This window comes from Choloepus didactylus, chromosome 19, assembly GCF_015220235.1.
Source record: "Choloepus didactylus isolate mChoDid1 chromosome 19, mChoDid1.pri, whole genome shotgun sequence".
Lineage (NCBI taxonomy): Eukaryota > Metazoa > Chordata > Mammalia > Pilosa > Megalonychidae > Choloepus > Choloepus didactylus.
The window spans coordinates 36,376,493-36,394,010 of NC_051325.1; the positions used below are offsets into that span (position 1 = coordinate 36,376,493).

Below are 17,518 nucleotides of genomic sequence, written 5' to 3' on the forward strand. Positions count from 1 at the left end.
CCAGAATAACATTCATGTTTTGTTTTAATTGAGTTTTACTTTTTTACTGGGGATAGATAAAAGTAGAACAGAGTGGAAATGATCAGCCAAGTGTTTTTTCTGTTAGCCCTGCCTATGCAGAGCCTGGCTACTTGGATGGTGAAGCTAAAAGTGAAGGCGCCTTTGCCCCCTGGTGGCGCTTGCGCAAATTGCAGGCTAAGTACCACTGGAATTAAAGCGTAGGTGGAATGAAAGCTGCTAACCCGATGACCTTGACATGGGGAGAGTATCCTGGATTATTCAGGTGAGCCCCAGGTAATCCCGAGGGTCCTTACAAGTGGAAGAGGGAGGCAGGAGAGAGAGAGTCAGAGACAGTGTGGGACGCACTCAGCCTAATGCTGCTGGCTTAGAAGATGGGGGAATGGAGGCTATGGGCCAAGGAAAGCAGCAATGTCTTGGCTCCGGAAAAGGCAAGGAAGATTATCCCCCAGAGCCTCTAGGAAGGACACAGCCCCACCGACAGCTTGAGGTTAGCCCAGTGGGGCCATGTCAGACTTCTGACCTCCAGAACTGTGCGATAATAACTGTGTGTTATTGTAAGCCCTGAGTTTGTGGTAGTTTGTTGCAGCAGCAATAGGGAACTAATGCATGCCCCATAGAATGTTGTAGTTGGTGGAGGCGCAGCCCTGAAATGCTGCCACTGTTACTGTTTTGGTTGTGAGCAGAGCTAGGTCCCATCGTGGGGCATGGGGGTGAAGTGGTTGGTGGTGCATGTTGCACATGGCAAGTACTCCCCAGATGGTGCTTGCCACTGCCGCAGGGAGGCTGCTGGGCTCTGGGCTCTGGGGAGGGCCTGTGAGAATCTCACCTGCTCTGTGTCCTTGGCTGTCACCCAGATGTCCCCCCGGGCTGGCAGCATCGAGGAAGAGGAAGTGTTCGTGCTGAGCACAAATACCAAGAGTGTCCTTGGTCAATATTTGCATCTCTCTCCACCAAGTCTGCTGTTTGCCTCAGCCATGGTGAGGGGACAGGAGAGCCTGGTCTTAGGCACAGATGGATAAACTGAGGCCAGGGGTAGGATGGGGAGGGAGCCGGCAGCTGGCCCTTCTCATTCCTTTATGCCTGTTGGGTGGGGGAGGTAGGGCTAGTCCAGGTGAGCTCTGGCCTCTCAGGGTAGGGTTTGACAGTGTCTGTGATCCATGTCAGCTCTGTGGGCATTGATGGGGACCCAGTGCCAAGTGGGCCTGGGCTCTGGGACTGGTATTTGGGCTGATGTGAATCATCAGGAGCCACTGGGAGCCATGGAGGGCTCTGAAGCAGGGGTAGGCCCTAGACCCCTTGTGTTGTGCCCCAGGTGAGTCATGCAGAGGCACGGACAGATAGTCCCCACAATTATCACTTCCTGTGCACACATATACATTCACACACACACTCACGCCCCACTACCCAGGAAACCATCCGCCATACACACATACATAAACACACACGTACCATACACACACAGGTCCACAAGTACATCAAGCCCACGTATACATATATGGGCACAAAAGCCCCCACATCTGCGCTCATGTAGGTATGTGTGAACAGGCAGGTAACACCATATACCACAGTGTCAGCATGCCCACTTCATGCACTCACACACAAACACATTTTCCTCTGGTGCCGATAATTAGGACCTAATACACACATGTACATGATTGCACACACACAACCACACACATGCATATAAACACACACATTCCCTCACACACAAACACATGTATGTGTGAACCACTTCACATGCACACCCAGTTCCTCGGGCTTCATAAAACCAACGTGGAGTATGGAGTCTGTCATGTGGAGAGAAATGATGGGCTAAATCCATCGCGAGTGGGATGTGCATTTGGAGGAAGGCCTAGGTGTTAAGCAGCAGGGCCTGGCTGCCCTGGTCATCTACATTTTCCTGCCTATTCCCCATTATGTGAGGGCTCAGTCTGTGTCCAGGGTTAGGGCTCAGCGTATGACCCAGTTCAGGGCTCAACCTATGACAGGGGTCAGGACTCAGTGGGTGTCCAGGATCAGGGATCAGTGTGTGCCCAGGATGAGGGCTCAGTCTATAATCAGGACCAAAGCCAAGTCTATGACAAGGGTCAGGGCTTAGTCAGTGACGGGTTGGCTAGCCTCCTGCCCCTCCTAACACTGTCATGTTTCTGGAAGAGCTTTGAGGCACCAGGCCCGAAGGTCATTGCAGCCATCCCCCTGCCTTTGGGTGCCCTCTTCCTTCTGGGTCTTTGGCTGGGCTTGGCTGGGGGAATGAGGGACCCTTCTGGGAGCAGCCCTCCTTCCAGGGATCTCCTGGCCCTTGGGTCCTGCAGCAGTTGGCAGCTGGGCCTGGCTACGTGGCAGCCCCACCACACGTGTGGGATGAGGCATTTTGGCAAAGGCCATATTTGCAGGGAAAACACTTGCAACCACAAACAAACCTGCCCCACCCAAGTCCCTTCCCAGGGGGCCCTGCACACTGGGCAGCTTCATAAAGCAGCTCCATGCCTGCCTGGGGCCGAGGATGGCTTAGCTGGCAGGCGATACCTGCCTCGGGAATCACCTGAGGTAGGACTGGGGATGGGGCAGTCACCTTCCGAGGAAGGAGCCTCAGCTTCTCCATCCATTCACTGAGGACCCTACCTCCTGCAGAAGGGCCCACCCCACCTCTGCTGTGTCGTGCTGTGGGACTTTGGGCAAGTGCCTGCTCTCTGGGCCTCAGTTAGCCTGTCCGAGCAGTGGGCCCCCATTCCTGCCTGGCTCCCTCTCCCCAAGGTGGACACAAGAGACCTGCCCATTAGGCTGGTCGGGTTCAGGGGTACTTACTTTCTGGGACATTCTTCACCTGGCATAGGTAGAGATGGGGACAGGAATCACACTGGGTCCTCCCCTGCTGGGTTAGACAGCTGGACACCAGGCTGGGTTGTCACACTGGGCTGGGCTTCTGCATTGGGTGACACGGCCCTGGGCCTCAGGGTGCAGGGCCTGGGGTCTCTCCTTGAGACAGGAAGCTGCCCTCGGTTTCCCCATCTGGAAGTCTCGAGTCCTCCTCTGACATAGCTTGGATCCTGCATTGGCCCCAGTTTGCTGTGTGGCTTTAGGCAAGACCATTTTTTCTCTGGGTCTTGGGGGCTGTTTCCAGACCTGATTCCTCCAGGGTTGCTGATGAAGCAGGCAGGGGAGGATGCTTTTTCCTAATGCCCGGATGCAAACGCTGATGTGCAGGGGCCTGGGGTAGGGCTGGAGCTGCTAGGCCGGTGGGGGTGGCGGCTCTCGAGCAGGGTAGGCTGTCCTGGATAGGCTCCCTGATGTTTACCTCCACCCTTGCCCACAGATCTTGGGGGGCAGCTTCCAGAGCAGCCATGGCTCGGGCATGTGGGCTGGGCTTGTTGCTGCTGCTGCTGCCCACAGTTGGCGCCTCCATGCCGGGCACTGTGGTCAGACTTGACAAGGCAGCACTGCGCTACGGTAAGAGATGAGCCACCAGGCCTCTGTCCTGCGTGTGTCTGTGCAGGAGAGTGCGTGTGCAGTTGTAAGTATGCCTGTGTATCTGTGAGCTCAAAAGCCTCCTGAGTGCTGGGATTTTTCTCTCATCCATGGCTGTCTCAGGCACCCAGATGGTGCCTGACACCCAGTTCTGCTTGACAAATATTTGTGAAATGAATGAATAGATGGGGTATGTGTCAAATGTCCTAAATGCTCATGTGTCTTAGTGGTGTGGGCAGAAGTTGGCTACTTGCTTGGCATATCTCCCATGAATTTGAAAATCCATAGAGCTGTATCTGTGTGCACAGGGGTTTAGCCATGGGCTGGTGTGCAAGTGCCCATGGGTGCATGCCTGGGTGTGTAGACAGGTGTGACCGTGCATCTGGATGCACATGTGCATCCCTGTCCTGCTCAGGTGTTTGAGAAGGGTTGGTAGAGTGCAGGAGGAGTGTATGGGTGCCTGCTATGTGTGTCTGTGGCTGTGTGCACACGTGCACATGTGTGCTGGGAGAGAGGCATGTCCACAGCACTGCAGGAGCACTCTGAAGTTAGATCCCCACTGAGCCCCTCCTGGGGGAGGAGGCCTTTGTCCTACAGCTCTGCTAGATCCTTCCAAGTCCTGCACCATCCCTTGGGGAAGGCACAGTGAGGAACATAGGCCCAGGGAGGGACAGAGATGGCCAAGGCCCAAGGCCCCAGCACAGAGCTCTTTACCCACCCCCAGATTCCCTCAGGGAAGCTCCCAGGGACTCCCAGTGAAGCTGAGTCAGGATGGGAAACCAGTAGCTGTTTCCCCAAGGCCAGGTCAATCTCAGACCACAGTGTGAGGGGTTCAGGTCAGACAGTCGAAAGGACTCTGATGGCTCAGGCCACGAAGCAATGAAGCCGTGATTCAGGGAGCAGCAGGGTCCCCTCCTAGGGCACACACAGCCTTCCGGGACCTTGGATCCGGGTGGATGAGCAGGTGATGACAGGGGTCAGTGATCTGTGCCAGAGCATGACCGGCCCAAGGAGCCCAGGTGCCCTCCACCTGCTGCCAGCCTGCCTGCTGCCCAGTCTGTGTGGGCCTCCTCTGTCCTGCCCTGGCAGCCTTCCTGTGCTTGTTTTTGGCAGAAATCTGGCGGGAAGCCCCCACCATACACACCACTTCCAAAGGTGGGCTGGGTGGCTTCTTATCGTATCCTCCCCACCCCTCCCCAAGCCCCAGAGTTCAGGCTCTGGCTCAGGGGAGCACTGTAGAGGGAGTCCGGAGGCTTGGGTGTGACTCAGCCCAGCCTCAGACGGTCAGGACAGAGAGGGGCATCATTATGTGTGACATCAGGGGAAACTGAGGCATAAAGAGGTGCCAGAACTTCTCAAGATCCCACAGGGAGTCCAGGTAGACTTCAGGCCTCTTGACTCCCTTCCCGGAACCATTACATCTCATTTTAATTCAACTCATATTCAATCAGCAGCTCCCCTGCACCCAGAGCCCAGGTGAGTGAGAAAGTCCAGCGACTTTGGAGCCAGGTGCAGACCTGACTGCCCCTTGCCAAGTTTCTTCACCTGGCTGTGATAATAGTACCCACGCGGAAGAAGCGCTGTCAGGAAAAGTAAAGCACCTGGCACAAAGGAAGCATTTTATAAGCAATGGCCCTTATTAGCACAAAAATAAGTAGCAACAATAGCTAAAATTTATTGGGCACAAAGTCTTTACAATGAACCCATGTGACAAGTATCATTATAATCACTGCACATTTATAAAGAACTGTGTTCGTTTCCTAGGGCTGCCTTCACAGAGTGTCACACACTGGGCAGCTTAAAAGAGCAGACGTTTGTCGTCTCACAGCACAGGAGCTGTAGGTCCAATGTCAGCGTGGACAGGGCCGTGCTCCCTCTGCAGGCTCGAGGGGGGAACCTCTCCTGGCCCCCTCCTGGCCTCTGGTGGTGGCCGGTTGGTCTTGGCTTGTGGCTGCTTCCCTCCAGTTTCTGCCTCTGTTTTTGCAAGTCTGTCTTCCCTTTGTGTGTGTCTGTGCCTCTGTCTAAATTTCCCTCTTCTTGTAAGGACACCAGTCATTGGATTTGGGGCTCAGCCTAATCCGTGCTGACCTCATCTGACCTCAGTTACATCTGCAAGGTAGCAGGGGTCAGGACTTGAACAGATCTTAGAGGACACGATTCAACCCCAGACGATGGGGAAATTGAGGCACAAAGCAGCTGCATTGTTAGTGAGCAGCAGAGTTGGGATTTGCACCCAGAATCTGAGCACTGCAAGAGAGCACCTCCACAGCTAACCCGGGATGACTGAGAAATGCTCCTTGTGCTTGGGGACCCAGAGAAGGCTCGCTGGCGGAGGAGGCATCTGACTGGCACCTCACCAAAGGGCAGAGCATTCTGTTATTGCTGACAAGCAGGATTATGAGAGGCAGGAAGGGCTTGCCTTGCAGAGGGCCTGGGGTGAGTGGTGCACCTGAGGCAGGCGTGTAGGGTGCCAGTTCACCTTCCCTGGGTGCCCATGTGCAAGCCCCTTCCAGTCTCTGAGTCCCCTTCCACCCAAGGCGCGGGGCAGGTGGCAGGGGTGTGGTCTTGCACGAGGCTCCCGAGGACAGCCTGACCGTACCCTACCCTGGGCCCACAGTGTCTGAAATCGGAAAAGCCCCTCTCCAGTGGGCCCTGCGGGTCACTGTCCCGCACTTCCTGAGCCAGAGTGGAGAGATGCTTCAACCCACCAGGTGAGTGCTCCTGCCCTCCAGGTAAAGTGCTTCTGCCAGGTGAGTGCTCCTCCCCACTAGCTGAAATGTTCCAGCCCTGCAGGTGAGTACTCCCTCCTGCTAGGTCTAGTGCTCCCCCATCAAGATGAGTGCTCCCACCCACTAGGCAAAATGCCACAGCCCATCAGGTGAGTACTACTGACTGCTAGGTACATGCTCCCCCTACTATTTAGGTGAGGGTTTCCTCTACCATGTTAGATGCTTCCACCCACCAGGTGAGTGGTCATGAGAATTCAGGGGATGGGGAACTAGGTGGAGACCTGGGGGCCTGGAGCCTGTGAATTAGTGGACTTCTTTCCCCAGGGGCCAAGACTGTGACTTCTGGGCCCCCAGGGCTGGCAGGAGTCTCAACTGCTTCCTCCAAGAGTTAAAGGCTGAAGTCAGACACCAGGTCTGAGCCTGATTTTACCCCCCCCCCCCCCATCCCATCCCCTTGTACTGCACAGACTCAAAGGGATAAGGAGGTGGGGACATCTCCAACTCTCATGCCTCCAGGGGTTGGGCGGATTATCCCCATGTGGGAATGCAGGTTCACCTTGGCCAAATGCCTCAGTTTCCAGGAGAAGCCAGGCACGCATATATATTGTTAAATGGGAAATCTATCAAATGTTGAACTATGGCATGTAATTAAAAAAACATTTAATTTATGGCATATGAATATATCTCAATACAATTGTATTAAAAGAAAACAAAAAACAGAAAACATTTAAAACCCTGGGTGGGTCAAAAAAACATGTCCAGGAGCTGTAGCTGGCCTGGGGGCCTCAGTTTGAGACCCCTTAGGCAGGGCTGGGTGCTGCTCATGGCATGTTTCCTGAGGGTGGGGGCTGGGAACGGCATGAACTCCCAGCCACAGAGGGCTCCTAAATGACCGTGGTCTGGCCACACCATGGACATCACGTGGCTGTGTGCAAACAGCGCCGAGGGTACCTGTTTGCAGGTGGGGGATCACATCCAGGATTGTTTTCAAGTGAAAAGAAGCAGGTTTTAAGTCATCCCGAGCCCTGAGGAGAGTCATGGAAAATGTATACCCAAGTACCAACAGTTCTGTTTGAGGGCAGGGTTTGGATGCTTTAAAACATACCGTTTTGTAATGTCTGAATTTTTTTCCCCTCAACAATTATGCAAAAAAAAGCGGCTTTCATTTGGGATAAAAGAAAGTAGATCAGCTGGAGAATGCTTAGCATTCAGAATAGGCAGTTTTAAAGGGAGTGAGTTCCCCATTGCTGGAGGGCTACAAGCCAAAGCTGTAGATGTGATGCTGTGAGGGGATTTCTCCCTCTATGGACCTTAAAGCCTTTCTTTCCCACCTCCCCAGCTTTCCAGACTCCTTAGTGGATCAGGAACTAAAATATTCCCACCCTAAGACCTGAGCAGCATCTCATCCGAGTCCTGCCCGAGGCTGGGACAGCCCTCAGCGTCTTTCCCTCCCCATCTGGCTGTCCACCCCTCTCTCATCCCATGGGTCTAATTGACAGGGAATCTTTCTTTATAACGTCAACCATGTGGACCTGAGGCCCAGGGCTTCCACCCCAGAGCTGATTCCATGGCTTAAGGGGGGCCCACCCTGTAACCTCGATTCCCGCCTGCAGGATTCAGATTCTGAATGTCCACGTGCCCCACTTCCACCTGGACTTCATTGCCGGTTTCGGGGTGCACTTGCTGGCAGCAGCCAATTTTACTTTCAAGGTCTTCTGGTAAGTAGGTCTCCTTGTTTGGGGCAGGGAGGAGTTTCAGGGACACCCCAAGGGGCAGAGTGAGGGGAGGGGGTTCAGCAGCTCCTCCAGGACCTGCACTGGGCCTCTGATGCCCTGTCCAGTTCTCCTGGAGGGGAGCGAGGAGTGAGAGAGTCTCAGAGAACCTGACCCTGCTCCCCAGCAGGGCTACCAGGCAGAGTCCTTCCACTGCTCCAAGCCTCAGCTTCCCCATCTGTAAAATGGATGCCACCTTGCAGAGTGGCTGTGAGGGATGCAGTGAATGGATTCGTTCCTGTAATTATAATTTCTGTCCCCCTTTCACAGCGCAAGGCTTACAGCAGGTGTTCCGTAAACGCAGCTATCAGAATCATTTCTCTGCATCAGACACTTTAGATGTTACTGCATTTAATCTTCAAATTCTGAGCGGGACATTCGGGGATCTTTTAGCTCTGCTGCCCTGACACTGTCATCTTGTGGGTGCTCACTGTGGGCTGGGCTCTGAGCTGGATCCTTCATGTGATCGTGTCATAAAAAACTTGGCATAGCCCTGTGAGATAAGTGCCACCGATCTTATGCCCATTTTATAGAAGAGGAAACTGAGGCCCAGAGAGGGGACTGACTGGCCTGGGGTCTCATGGTGAGAGGGTTGGGGGGTGGGCAGAGTTCCTACTCCTCTGCCACAGTCTCTGTGACCCTGGGTGGGGACTGGGATGGGGAGGCCAGGCCTGCCCCAGGTCGGACAGTCCTTTGCTGAGTGGGAGACCTGGTTGTGTCAAGCGGGGGGCAGGCCCAGCCAGGGGGTTGCCTGTGTCAGCCAGTGGACCCAGCTGGGCAGTGCCTCGGGCTCAGAACTGGCTTCCCTGCAGGGACCCCGAGCCCCTGGGGCTGATGCTGCCCGTGGTGCTGCTGGCTGACGCCCGCGTGGCCCAGGGCTCCATTGGGACCCCCGTGGTCAGCATCTCTTCCTGCAACTCATTCTTCGGCAACACCAGCACGTTGGATGGTGGCAACAGGTGGGTGCCTGGTGAGGGCTGCTGCTGATTCCTGGAACCCCAGATGCTAAGGCTGCAGCTCTCGCTCAAGACTTCGTCCAGTCTCCACAACAGGCCTAAGAGACCCCCATGCCTGGCTTATAGTTGAGGACATTGAGGCTCAGAGAGGGGGAGGGGCTTGCCTGGGGTCACACAGCGAGTGAGTGGCTGAGCCTCATTCTCTCCACGTGGACCACACACACCAGCCATTAACATTACTCTGCTCACGGAGGTATTTCGGTGGTGGATTGGCTGTTAGAGACCTCAGAGGGCTGACCACTCCCAGCAGAGATGTGAGGTTGTTGAGCATTTTGGAGGCATAAAGGAAGCACTGTTTGCACACACTGAACGTTTTCTCCCCAGAAGGGTGTTCGTGCGTCCATCCATTCAAGCTTGTGCTCGGTGATCACCGTGTATAATTCACGAGCCCTCGTGGTCCTCCTTGGGGGGCAGGGGTCTGGTGCTACTCCCAGCTTATCGATGCCTTTGAAAACACCCATGTCACCCAGCCCCTTCCCCTGACAGTTGATTCAGTGAGTCTGGGCTGCGGCTTGAATCAGCATTTCAGCAAATCGAAGTTCCGGAGGTTCCTATGGCCTGCTGTTGAGAAATGCTGACTCAGTTGAGAAATGCTGACTCAGCTCAATCTCCTCTCCTTCAGAGGGGAAACCGAGGCCCAGAGCAGGCAAGGCACTTTAGTAGATACATCACAGAGAGCTGGGGCCCAAGCAGGAAACAGACCCCGCGGATCCCACCCCGCCCCCCTCAGAGTGGCCACGGGCCAGCTGGCCGAGGACGGGGCTGGGTCTGGCCTTTGCAGCGTCCCCTCTGCCCCCACCCCGAAGCCTGGCCTCACTTACCATGCTCTTGGCCACTTCCAAACCTGGGGACCCTTGACCCCTTCTTTGAGACTTGGTTTCCTCATCTTTCCCTGGGGACAGTTATGATGCCGACCCTGTGTCCGGCACACGATAGGGCATCCAGTGGGAATCACCGGCCTCCTGGTGAGGGCAGAGACTTCTCTCCCGGGCTTGCGTCTTTGCTGAGTGGGGACCTGATGTGTCTGACCCGCGTACTCAGGAACCGCTGCTGTCTCTCCCTTAGCTCCTCCGCTGCGCTGCTGGCCCTGTTGCAGGAGCACATTAAAGCTGTGCTGAGGAACAAGGTAAAGGACTCGACAGATGCTCTCAGGTTTAGCTTAGCCCAGAAGACGCGGTGAATGAACGATGGCCGTGCAGGCATGGGGGCGGTGGATGGGAAGTTTTTCAAGGGCAGGCCCTTTGTGATCCTCCCCCAGTCCCCTCAGCGAGGCAGGGAAGGGGCTGGTGCAGTGGTCCAGGGGAGGGATGGGGGGACCCAGACAAGGACGGAGTTGGTGGGATTGGAAGGGAGAGAGGTTCATCCTCCTGGACAGCCCCATTCCAGGCCAGACTGGGGGAGGAGGCCAGTGCTTTCAGGGACCCTGCAGTTTGTGAAAAGGAGACAAAATGAGAGGGGACAAGGGCCTGGGCACTGGAGCTGGCCGTGTGGCCTGAGTTCAAATCCTGACTCCCCTACTTCTGGCTGTGCACTTAGCCAAGTCACTTAACTTCTCTGTGCTTCTAATGCAAAGGGTAAAAGTACTTCCCTCGTGGGGTTGCTGTGGGGACTAAATGCATTAGTGTTTGGGAAGAGTTTGGAACAGCATTTGGCAGTGTGAGTGTTGCTATTATAATTACAGTAGTAACTGTTGTCATCACCTGCGTTGTGGCTGACTTGAGGAAATACAGTGCCCCAGAGGCCAGGGTCCCAGTGCCCAGGGGCACCTGGTTCTCCCTCCCTGCCCCTGCCCACCCTGCCCCCACCTCCCTTTAAAGGGCAGGAGCAGAGGCCAAATCGACCTGCTGTGGCCATCCCACCCCCTGGAGGTGGCCTCAGCATTCCTGCTCCGCAGACGAGGAACTAACACTCTGGGGTGGGGTGGAGGTGGGCACAGCCTGTCTTGAGAGTCTGCAGACTGCCCGAGGGTCCCTGGCCCAGCCTGTTGGCCTGGTCTCACCCCCTCCCTGCTCCCCTCACAGCCAGCCTCTACCGGCAGCCAAGGTTCTGCAGGCTGGCTCTGCAGGAAGGGGATCCTGGCCCCCTCCTCTGCCTCTTGGCCTCTCCCGGCCTGGGCTTATCAGCCTTGCCTGGACCAGGCTGTGACGCCTACTGCCCACCCCCCATTCCCCTCCCCCCAGCCTTCTAGGCTCTTCTCTGCCCCCTTCTCCCACCACACTACCCACACTGACATGCAGTCCTCTTCTCAGCTGCCCACGTGCCCCGCAGAACCTCCAGTCTCCCTGGCCTGGCCTGATTGGCCTTGCTGACCACTGCCCACTCCCACCACAGGTACCAACCTCTCTCCAGGCAGCCTTCCTGGCCCCGATGCAGACCCCTGCCTCGGTCCCTCTGCCCACACGTGTGGCTGCCTCTCTGTGCTCCCAGAGCCCCTGTTCTTCCTTTGATGCTGTGGGCTCGTTCTGCCCCCTCCAGTCTTGGGCTGTGTCCCGAGGAGCTGCTGGGAGATGCCCACTAAGTGTTTGGAGGAAGGAAGGGGTTCCAGGCCAGGGTGTGTGGGCAGGGGGAGACTTCCAGACAGGGCCCCAGACCCCTGCAGCCCTGAGGGCCACCCTGACCCCAGCCTCCTTCTCTCTGTTCTGCCACAGCTGTGCCTGAGCATCTCCAACCTGGTGCAGGGCCTCAACGTCCACCTGGGCACTTTAATTGGTAAGACCTGGGAGCCCAAGGGGGCGGGGAGGGCCTCTGAGCCTCCCCTCTGCACCAGGGTCTGGCTCTGGGAGGGCGTCATAGAATACCTGATTTGAGGGCCCCTAAACTTTGCAATGAGTCATGGAATTTGGGAATCTCCAGTTCTAGAATATTCGAGTCTTTGATCCTAGAATCTGCATACATGAAAAACAAAACAAAATCTTTGAATTACGAGTCTTGAAGACTTCATCCCTCCAACAATGGAGAATCTTCCCACCATTGAATCTTAGCATCTAGAATCATTCATATAATCAGAACCATGGGGTTTTAGAAACCAGATTCTCACAGTTGGGAGGGACTGTAGTTGTCTCAGTGGAACCCTGGGGATTCATTTTGCACAATCCTAGGGAGATAAGCTGGTGTGATGGGGGCAGGTTCCTTAGACGCAGCTTGGCCTGGGCTGCTACTTCAGGGCTGGGGCTTGGGCTGCGGCTGTCACATGAGATGTCCTGTGGGACACATGGATGAGCCTCTTTGAACTTACTGCATTTATTTCTGTGCAATATTAGACACAATACACAATCACCCCATCTGACTGGGGAGTTCACAAACATTAGTGTTGAGTTCTGATCCTTGATAGTGAAAGAAAGTTTTCTTTTGTAATTAATTTAAGAAAAAGGAATTTGATTAAGGAAAAATATGAAATAAGTACAGAAGGTGAGAGGTGGTTTGAGGCTTTGCTACATCAAGTCCAGAGGCTGCAGGGGAGTGGGGCTTCTGTGCCCCAGCCCTCCATGGCCTCAGGGGCGTGTGCTTTGCAGACCCCTGCCAGAGGTGGTGCGATTAGTGGAGAGAACTTGGCTTTGGAGTCGCACTGACCTGGAGAGACAACCCTGACCGACACTGAACCTCACTAAACTCTGTGTGTGCATGTGTGTGTGTGAGTGTGTGTGTGTGTGTGCACGCATGTGTAAAATTGGGCTGATAATACCCCGGGATCGTGGTGAAAATTGAAAAGACAATGTTGATCACATGTAAGGACCTCAGTAAGTGGGCACTCCCTTCAAATTTTTCTGGGGTCCCTCCTGGTCTTTGGAAGAGGGTTTTTGAGCCTTCTTCCTTCTAATTTGGGGCCTCTCGTCTTTTCCTGATTGGGAGAGCAGACACTGAGCCTGTTAGAACTGTGCCTAAACTAAGAGGCACACAGTTGTGAGTGGCTGCGTTTTGGGCGTGTGCCTTTTGGAACCTAAATTTGCTGACGCAGAGGGCTTTTTTGTGCCTCTTTTGTTTCTTGGTGGGTTCTGGCTGATCGAGGTGGTCAGAGTTGAGTTTTCTGGGTAGGTGAGGCACTGGTGGATAATGCTAGCCCTGCCATCTTTCCTTCTTCATCCTGGGTTCACTTAGGCCTCAACCCTGTTGGTCCTGAGTCCCAGATTCGCTACTCCATGACCGATAGGCCCCACATCACTGATGACTCCATTTCCCTGGACATCAACGTAAGTGCCTCCTTGTCAGCCTGCAGCTGGGCCCTGCTGCCTCTGGAATCCTTGGTGTCCCAGAAGATTCCTGAAGGAGCAGGGGAGTTAAGAGTAGGGGCGCTAGAATGGCGTTCCGGGTGGGAGCCTGGAACGTAGGTGGGAGTGTAAGGCCAGACAACATGGGGCCTCTTTGGGGGAGGCGTCCAGGAGCCCGGTTCTGGCATGGAGCCACCTCTCTGCTGAGACCCTGCTCCTCTCCTCCCTCTTGCTACCCCCCGTAGGCTGTCCTCTTCCTCCTGGGCAAACCCATCATCCTGCCTGTAAACGCTACCGCCTTCGTGTTGCCGCGGCATGTGGGCACTGAGGGTGCCGTGGTCACCGTGGGCTTCTCCCAGGACCTGTTTGACTCTGCCTTCCTACTGCTGCAGAAGGCCGGGACCCTCAACCTGGACATCACAGGGCAGCTGGTGAGAGCCGGACCTGCTACTAGGGGCACGTGGAGCAGGAGAGCACTGTGACCCGGCCTGGGGAGACCCCACGGGGGAAGATTGGGCCGGGGCAGCCAGGGCTTTGGGGCCATGGGGTGGCTGCTGGAGGGTTAAATGGAGGTTGTGGGGAGGGCTAAGGGTGCAGCCATCCTAACACCTGTCATGGGGTGGGGGCATTACAGAATTCGGAGTCCAACCCACTGAACACCTCCGTGCTGGGCCAGCTCATCCCCGAGGTTGGTGACATTTCTGATCATGCCAGGGACTGAGACATAGTGTTGGGGGAGGGTGTCTCTGGGGCTGTGGGCTCTCCACAGGCTCATGTCTGTCCCAAGTGGGGTTCAGCATCTGCCCTTCAAATCTGCTCCTCCTCCATCTCAGGGATGCCCTCCATCTGCCCAGACAGCATGCTATTCTCCCCCCTTTGGGCCTTTGCCCAAGTGTCCTCTGCCTAGAGTGCCTTCTCTCTCTCCTTTCTCTTAACCATCTCCAAGACCCTGGGAAGATCAGGCCCCAAGTCTGGTCCAGGGGCCTCCTCCAAGCTCCCATGGCCCCTGAGCTGCTCTCGGCATCCCTGAAGATGGGGCCTGGGCTGGACCCACTTCTGTGGCCCAGTCACAGACGGCACAACATTGACTTGGTTTGATCAGCATTTGACGAGTGACCAAATGGAGTCATTTGTGCCCCAGTGGACCCTCCTCTCTCTCCCCCTCTGCTTCCACAGGTGGCCAGACAGTTCCCTGAGCCCATGCCTGTGGTGCTCAAGGTGCGGCTGGGTGCCACCCCTGTGGCCACGCTCCACACCAACAACGCCACGCTGCGGCTGCAGCCCTTGGTGGAGGTCCTGGTCGCAGCCTCCAACTCAGCTTTCCAGTCCCTTTTCTCCCTGGATGTGGTCAGTGGGCCGGGCTGGAGGTAGCTGACTGGAAGGGCTGGACAACTCCGTGGGAGACCTCATTTCCTCCCGCACGCTCCTCTCTTGCTTTGGTCTAGCTACACTGTTCTCCTTGCTGTTCCTTGAACATGGCAGAATGCTCGAGCCTCAGGGCTTTGCACCTCCTGCACCCCCTGCCTAGGACACTCTTCCCCTGGCTCTGGGCATGGCCGGCTCCTCCTCATCTTTTGGGTCTCAGCTTATATGTCACCGCCTCAGGGCAGCCTCTTTGGACCACCCTGAGTAAGATGGCCCCCCATCAGCCCTCTGCACACTACAGCTCTGCCTTGGCACCTGCCTGGTGACTTTGGTTATTGTTTACCTATCCCTCTGGCCTGGGGAGGGTTCCCAAGGGTAGAGACTGGCTCTGTCTGGTTCATTTGTGTCCCCAGTGCCCAGAGCAGGGTCTGGTACACAGTGGATGCCCAGCAAATCCCCGTTGCCTGGATGCGTGGGGTGTGTGTGGAAGGCTGGGGTAGCTGGTGGCCGGCTGAAGGCTCCTGCAAGGCTCCATCCCCTCTGACCCTGGCCTCCCACATGCCTAGGAAGTTAACCTGAGCCTCCAGCTGTCTGTGTCCAACGTGAAGCTGCAGGGGACTGCGTCCGTGCTGGGGTGAGTGAGGCCTCCTGGACCCAGCAGCCTCAGTGTGTTCTTCTGTACAATGGGCCTGAAACTCCCTTGGGCCACTGAACCGAGCCTTCGGCTGTCAGAAGAACCTGGGACATGGTGGGGGCAGTTGGGGGGTGGGGAGGCACTGGGCACAGTCCTGGACCCTCCTGCTTCTCTTTCAGAGATGTCCAGCTCACTGTGGCCTTCTCCAACGTGGGCTTCATTGACGTGAGTCTGGGGCTGGGAGGGTCAGGCCTCGAGCCTGGGGAACATGTGTGGGCACCTTTATGTGCTGCCATAATCAGGGTTTCCTCTTGGGGGGGCTTGGGGGTGGTGGTCGGTCGGCTGGCCCACCCATCTGACGGTCTTTCTGCTCCCAGGCCGGCTGTCTGCTGGTCAGCCGGTCAGTCGACTCAGGTCGGCAGTGGGTCAGTCATTCAGTCCGCCTGTCACTCACTCTGTCTGGCGGTTGCTGAGTGGGTCAGTCAGCCTCTGGGCCAAGTCACCAAGTCACTGAGCCTGTTGGTCAACTGGACAAGTCTGTGGTTGACGGTGCAACGGCTGTTCCTTCGGCCCCTGTGACTGGGCCAGGCCAGCAGCCACCACACATCCGTTTGTCAGTGGAACTGTCAGTCAATATGCCCTACCAGTCCATCCATCCTTCAGTCCGTCTGTCCACCAGTCAGCGTCAACAGGACAGTCAGTCATTTGGCATCGGGCGTCTGTCAGTCTATAGGTCAGTTGTGCGGTGGGTAAGTGAGTGTTAGTCAGCCAGTCTGTCAGTCAGTCCACCTGCTGGCCACCCAGCGATGGGCAGCTGTCGGTTGATGCCGGAGCTCATCACTCAGCCTCCCCTCAGGAGAGCATTCCCTGGGTGCCTGATGCCCAGAAGGCTGATCCAGGCCCGGGGCGTGCTGGGGACTGCTGGACCCAGGACACGGATGAGCTGCTCTCCCATTAACCTGTACTTCTGCCGTCTGTCCGTCTGTGTGTTCATGTGTGACCTAACTGTCCATCTCTCCTGGCGCCTCCGCTCGGGTGGGACAATGCCCCATCTCCCCGGCTCCGTGGCTGCAGGCCCATCAAGTGCACCTACTCATGGGCACCGTGTTTGAGAAGCCCCTGCTGGACCACCTTAATGGTGAGCCCCACCCTCCGTCCCAGTGTGGCCTCTCTGCCTTCTACCCCGCCCCCCGGACCCTCTCCCACTGCCGGGGTCAGGGGTGAAGAGGAACGGCCTCTGGGGCTGCCTGTGTGGGTGTCTTCGCTTGGCTGTTTAGCAGCTCGATGATCTTGGCCAAGTTCCTTCCCCTCTCTAGGCGTCAGTCTTCCCTTCTGTAGAATGGGTCTAGGAGTAATGGTTCCCAGCTCCTGGGCGGAACATGATTTCCCCTTTCCCTCTGCAGCTCTCCTGGGCGTGGGAATTGCTCTCCCCAACCTGGTCAACCTCCACTACGTCACCTCCAAGGTCTTTGTCTACGAGGTGAGAGCCTTTGGGTGTGGCCGGAGGGGTCTCCTCCACCCTTGATGGGGGCTGGGCTTGGTGAGATGAGGTCACCTCTCTCTCCCTCCCCTCCACTAGTGCAAACCTCTTGGGGTCAGCCAGGCCTGAGGTGCCCCCTGCTTCTGCCAAGAACACACTGTGGGTCCTTCACTGCAAGGAAATGGAGTAGTTGGGACATCAAGAGCCACTGGGGCGAGTCTCCATCCCTTTAGTCCTCACCAAATACCACCCCACATTCAGGCTGCACCTGGGGATGTATGGGGAGGAGTTGGCTCTACTGGGGAGACTTGGACAAGAAGATCCTTGATGACTATAGGCTCCCAGTCACAGAAGAGCCACGATGCTGACCACATGGGGAGGCCACACCGAGTGCCCGCCCGCGGCGGGGGCTTTCCCTGTGAGGTCTCACTTACCCTCACGGTAGCTTGGTGAGGTGAATGTTGCCACCACCCCAAAGTGACAGAGCAGGAAGCCAAGGCCAGAGAGGCAGAGGATGCTCCCCAGGACACACAGCAAGATTGGTGGAGCAGTCAGCCCCAGGGCTGGGGCTGATGGGAGTCCTGCCTGTCCTCGTGCGGCCCCTGACCTGGTCCATGGTTTTCTTTGCCCTTCAGGGCTACATCGTGGTGTCCGGTGGACTCTTCTACCAGAGCTGAGGCGGGGCCGCTGGGAGGGCTGGGGGTGGGCCAGCTTGCTGCTCAGGGGGCCCTCGTACCTCAAGCCACTCAGGGAACTGAGGCGTCACCAGCCAGCCCCGACGGCCCAGCTGGGCTGCTGAATCGGCTCTGAGTGCCTGGGTTCCTGCACTCA

The 17,518-nt window shown here is 56.4% G+C and overlaps 1 protein-coding gene across 1 annotated transcript; it reads left to right on the top strand.

Moving 5' to 3' along the window:
• Positions 1-262: 262 nt before the first annotated feature.
• BPIFB2 (BPI fold containing family B member 2) lies at positions 263-17,518 on the top strand. Its single transcript, XM_037812242.1, has 17 exons — positions 263-283; positions 876-998; positions 3,335-3,468; positions 6,104-6,197; positions 7,829-7,933; positions 8,800-8,946; positions 10,069-10,129; positions 11,652-11,712; positions 13,099-13,190; positions 13,454-13,639; positions 13,843-13,896; positions 14,385-14,555; positions 15,140-15,207; positions 15,387-15,432; positions 16,282-16,345; positions 16,611-16,687; positions 17,323-17,518. The coding sequence occupies exons 3-17, from the start codon at positions 3,363-3,365 to the stop codon at positions 17,362-17,364; spliced, it is 1,374 nt and encodes a 457-aa protein (XP_037668170.1). The 5' UTR covers positions 263-283; positions 876-998; positions 3,335-3,362; the 3' UTR covers positions 17,365-17,518.

Bases quoted from the DNA above. Each gene is read 5' to 3' on its own strand.
- BPIFB2 (XM_037812242.1), top strand. From the start codon at position 3,363: ATGGCTCGGGCATGTGGGCTGGGCTTGTTGCTGCTGCTGCTGCCCACA. The intron at 16,346-16,610 runs GTGAGCCCCACC...TTCCCTCTGCAG, and splicing joins CCTGCTGGACCACCTTAATG to CTCTCCTGGGCGTGGGAATT. The intron at 16,688-17,322 runs GTGAGAGCCTTT...TTTGCCCTTCAG, and splicing joins CCAAGGTCTTTGTCTACGAG to GGCTACATCGTGGTGTCCGG.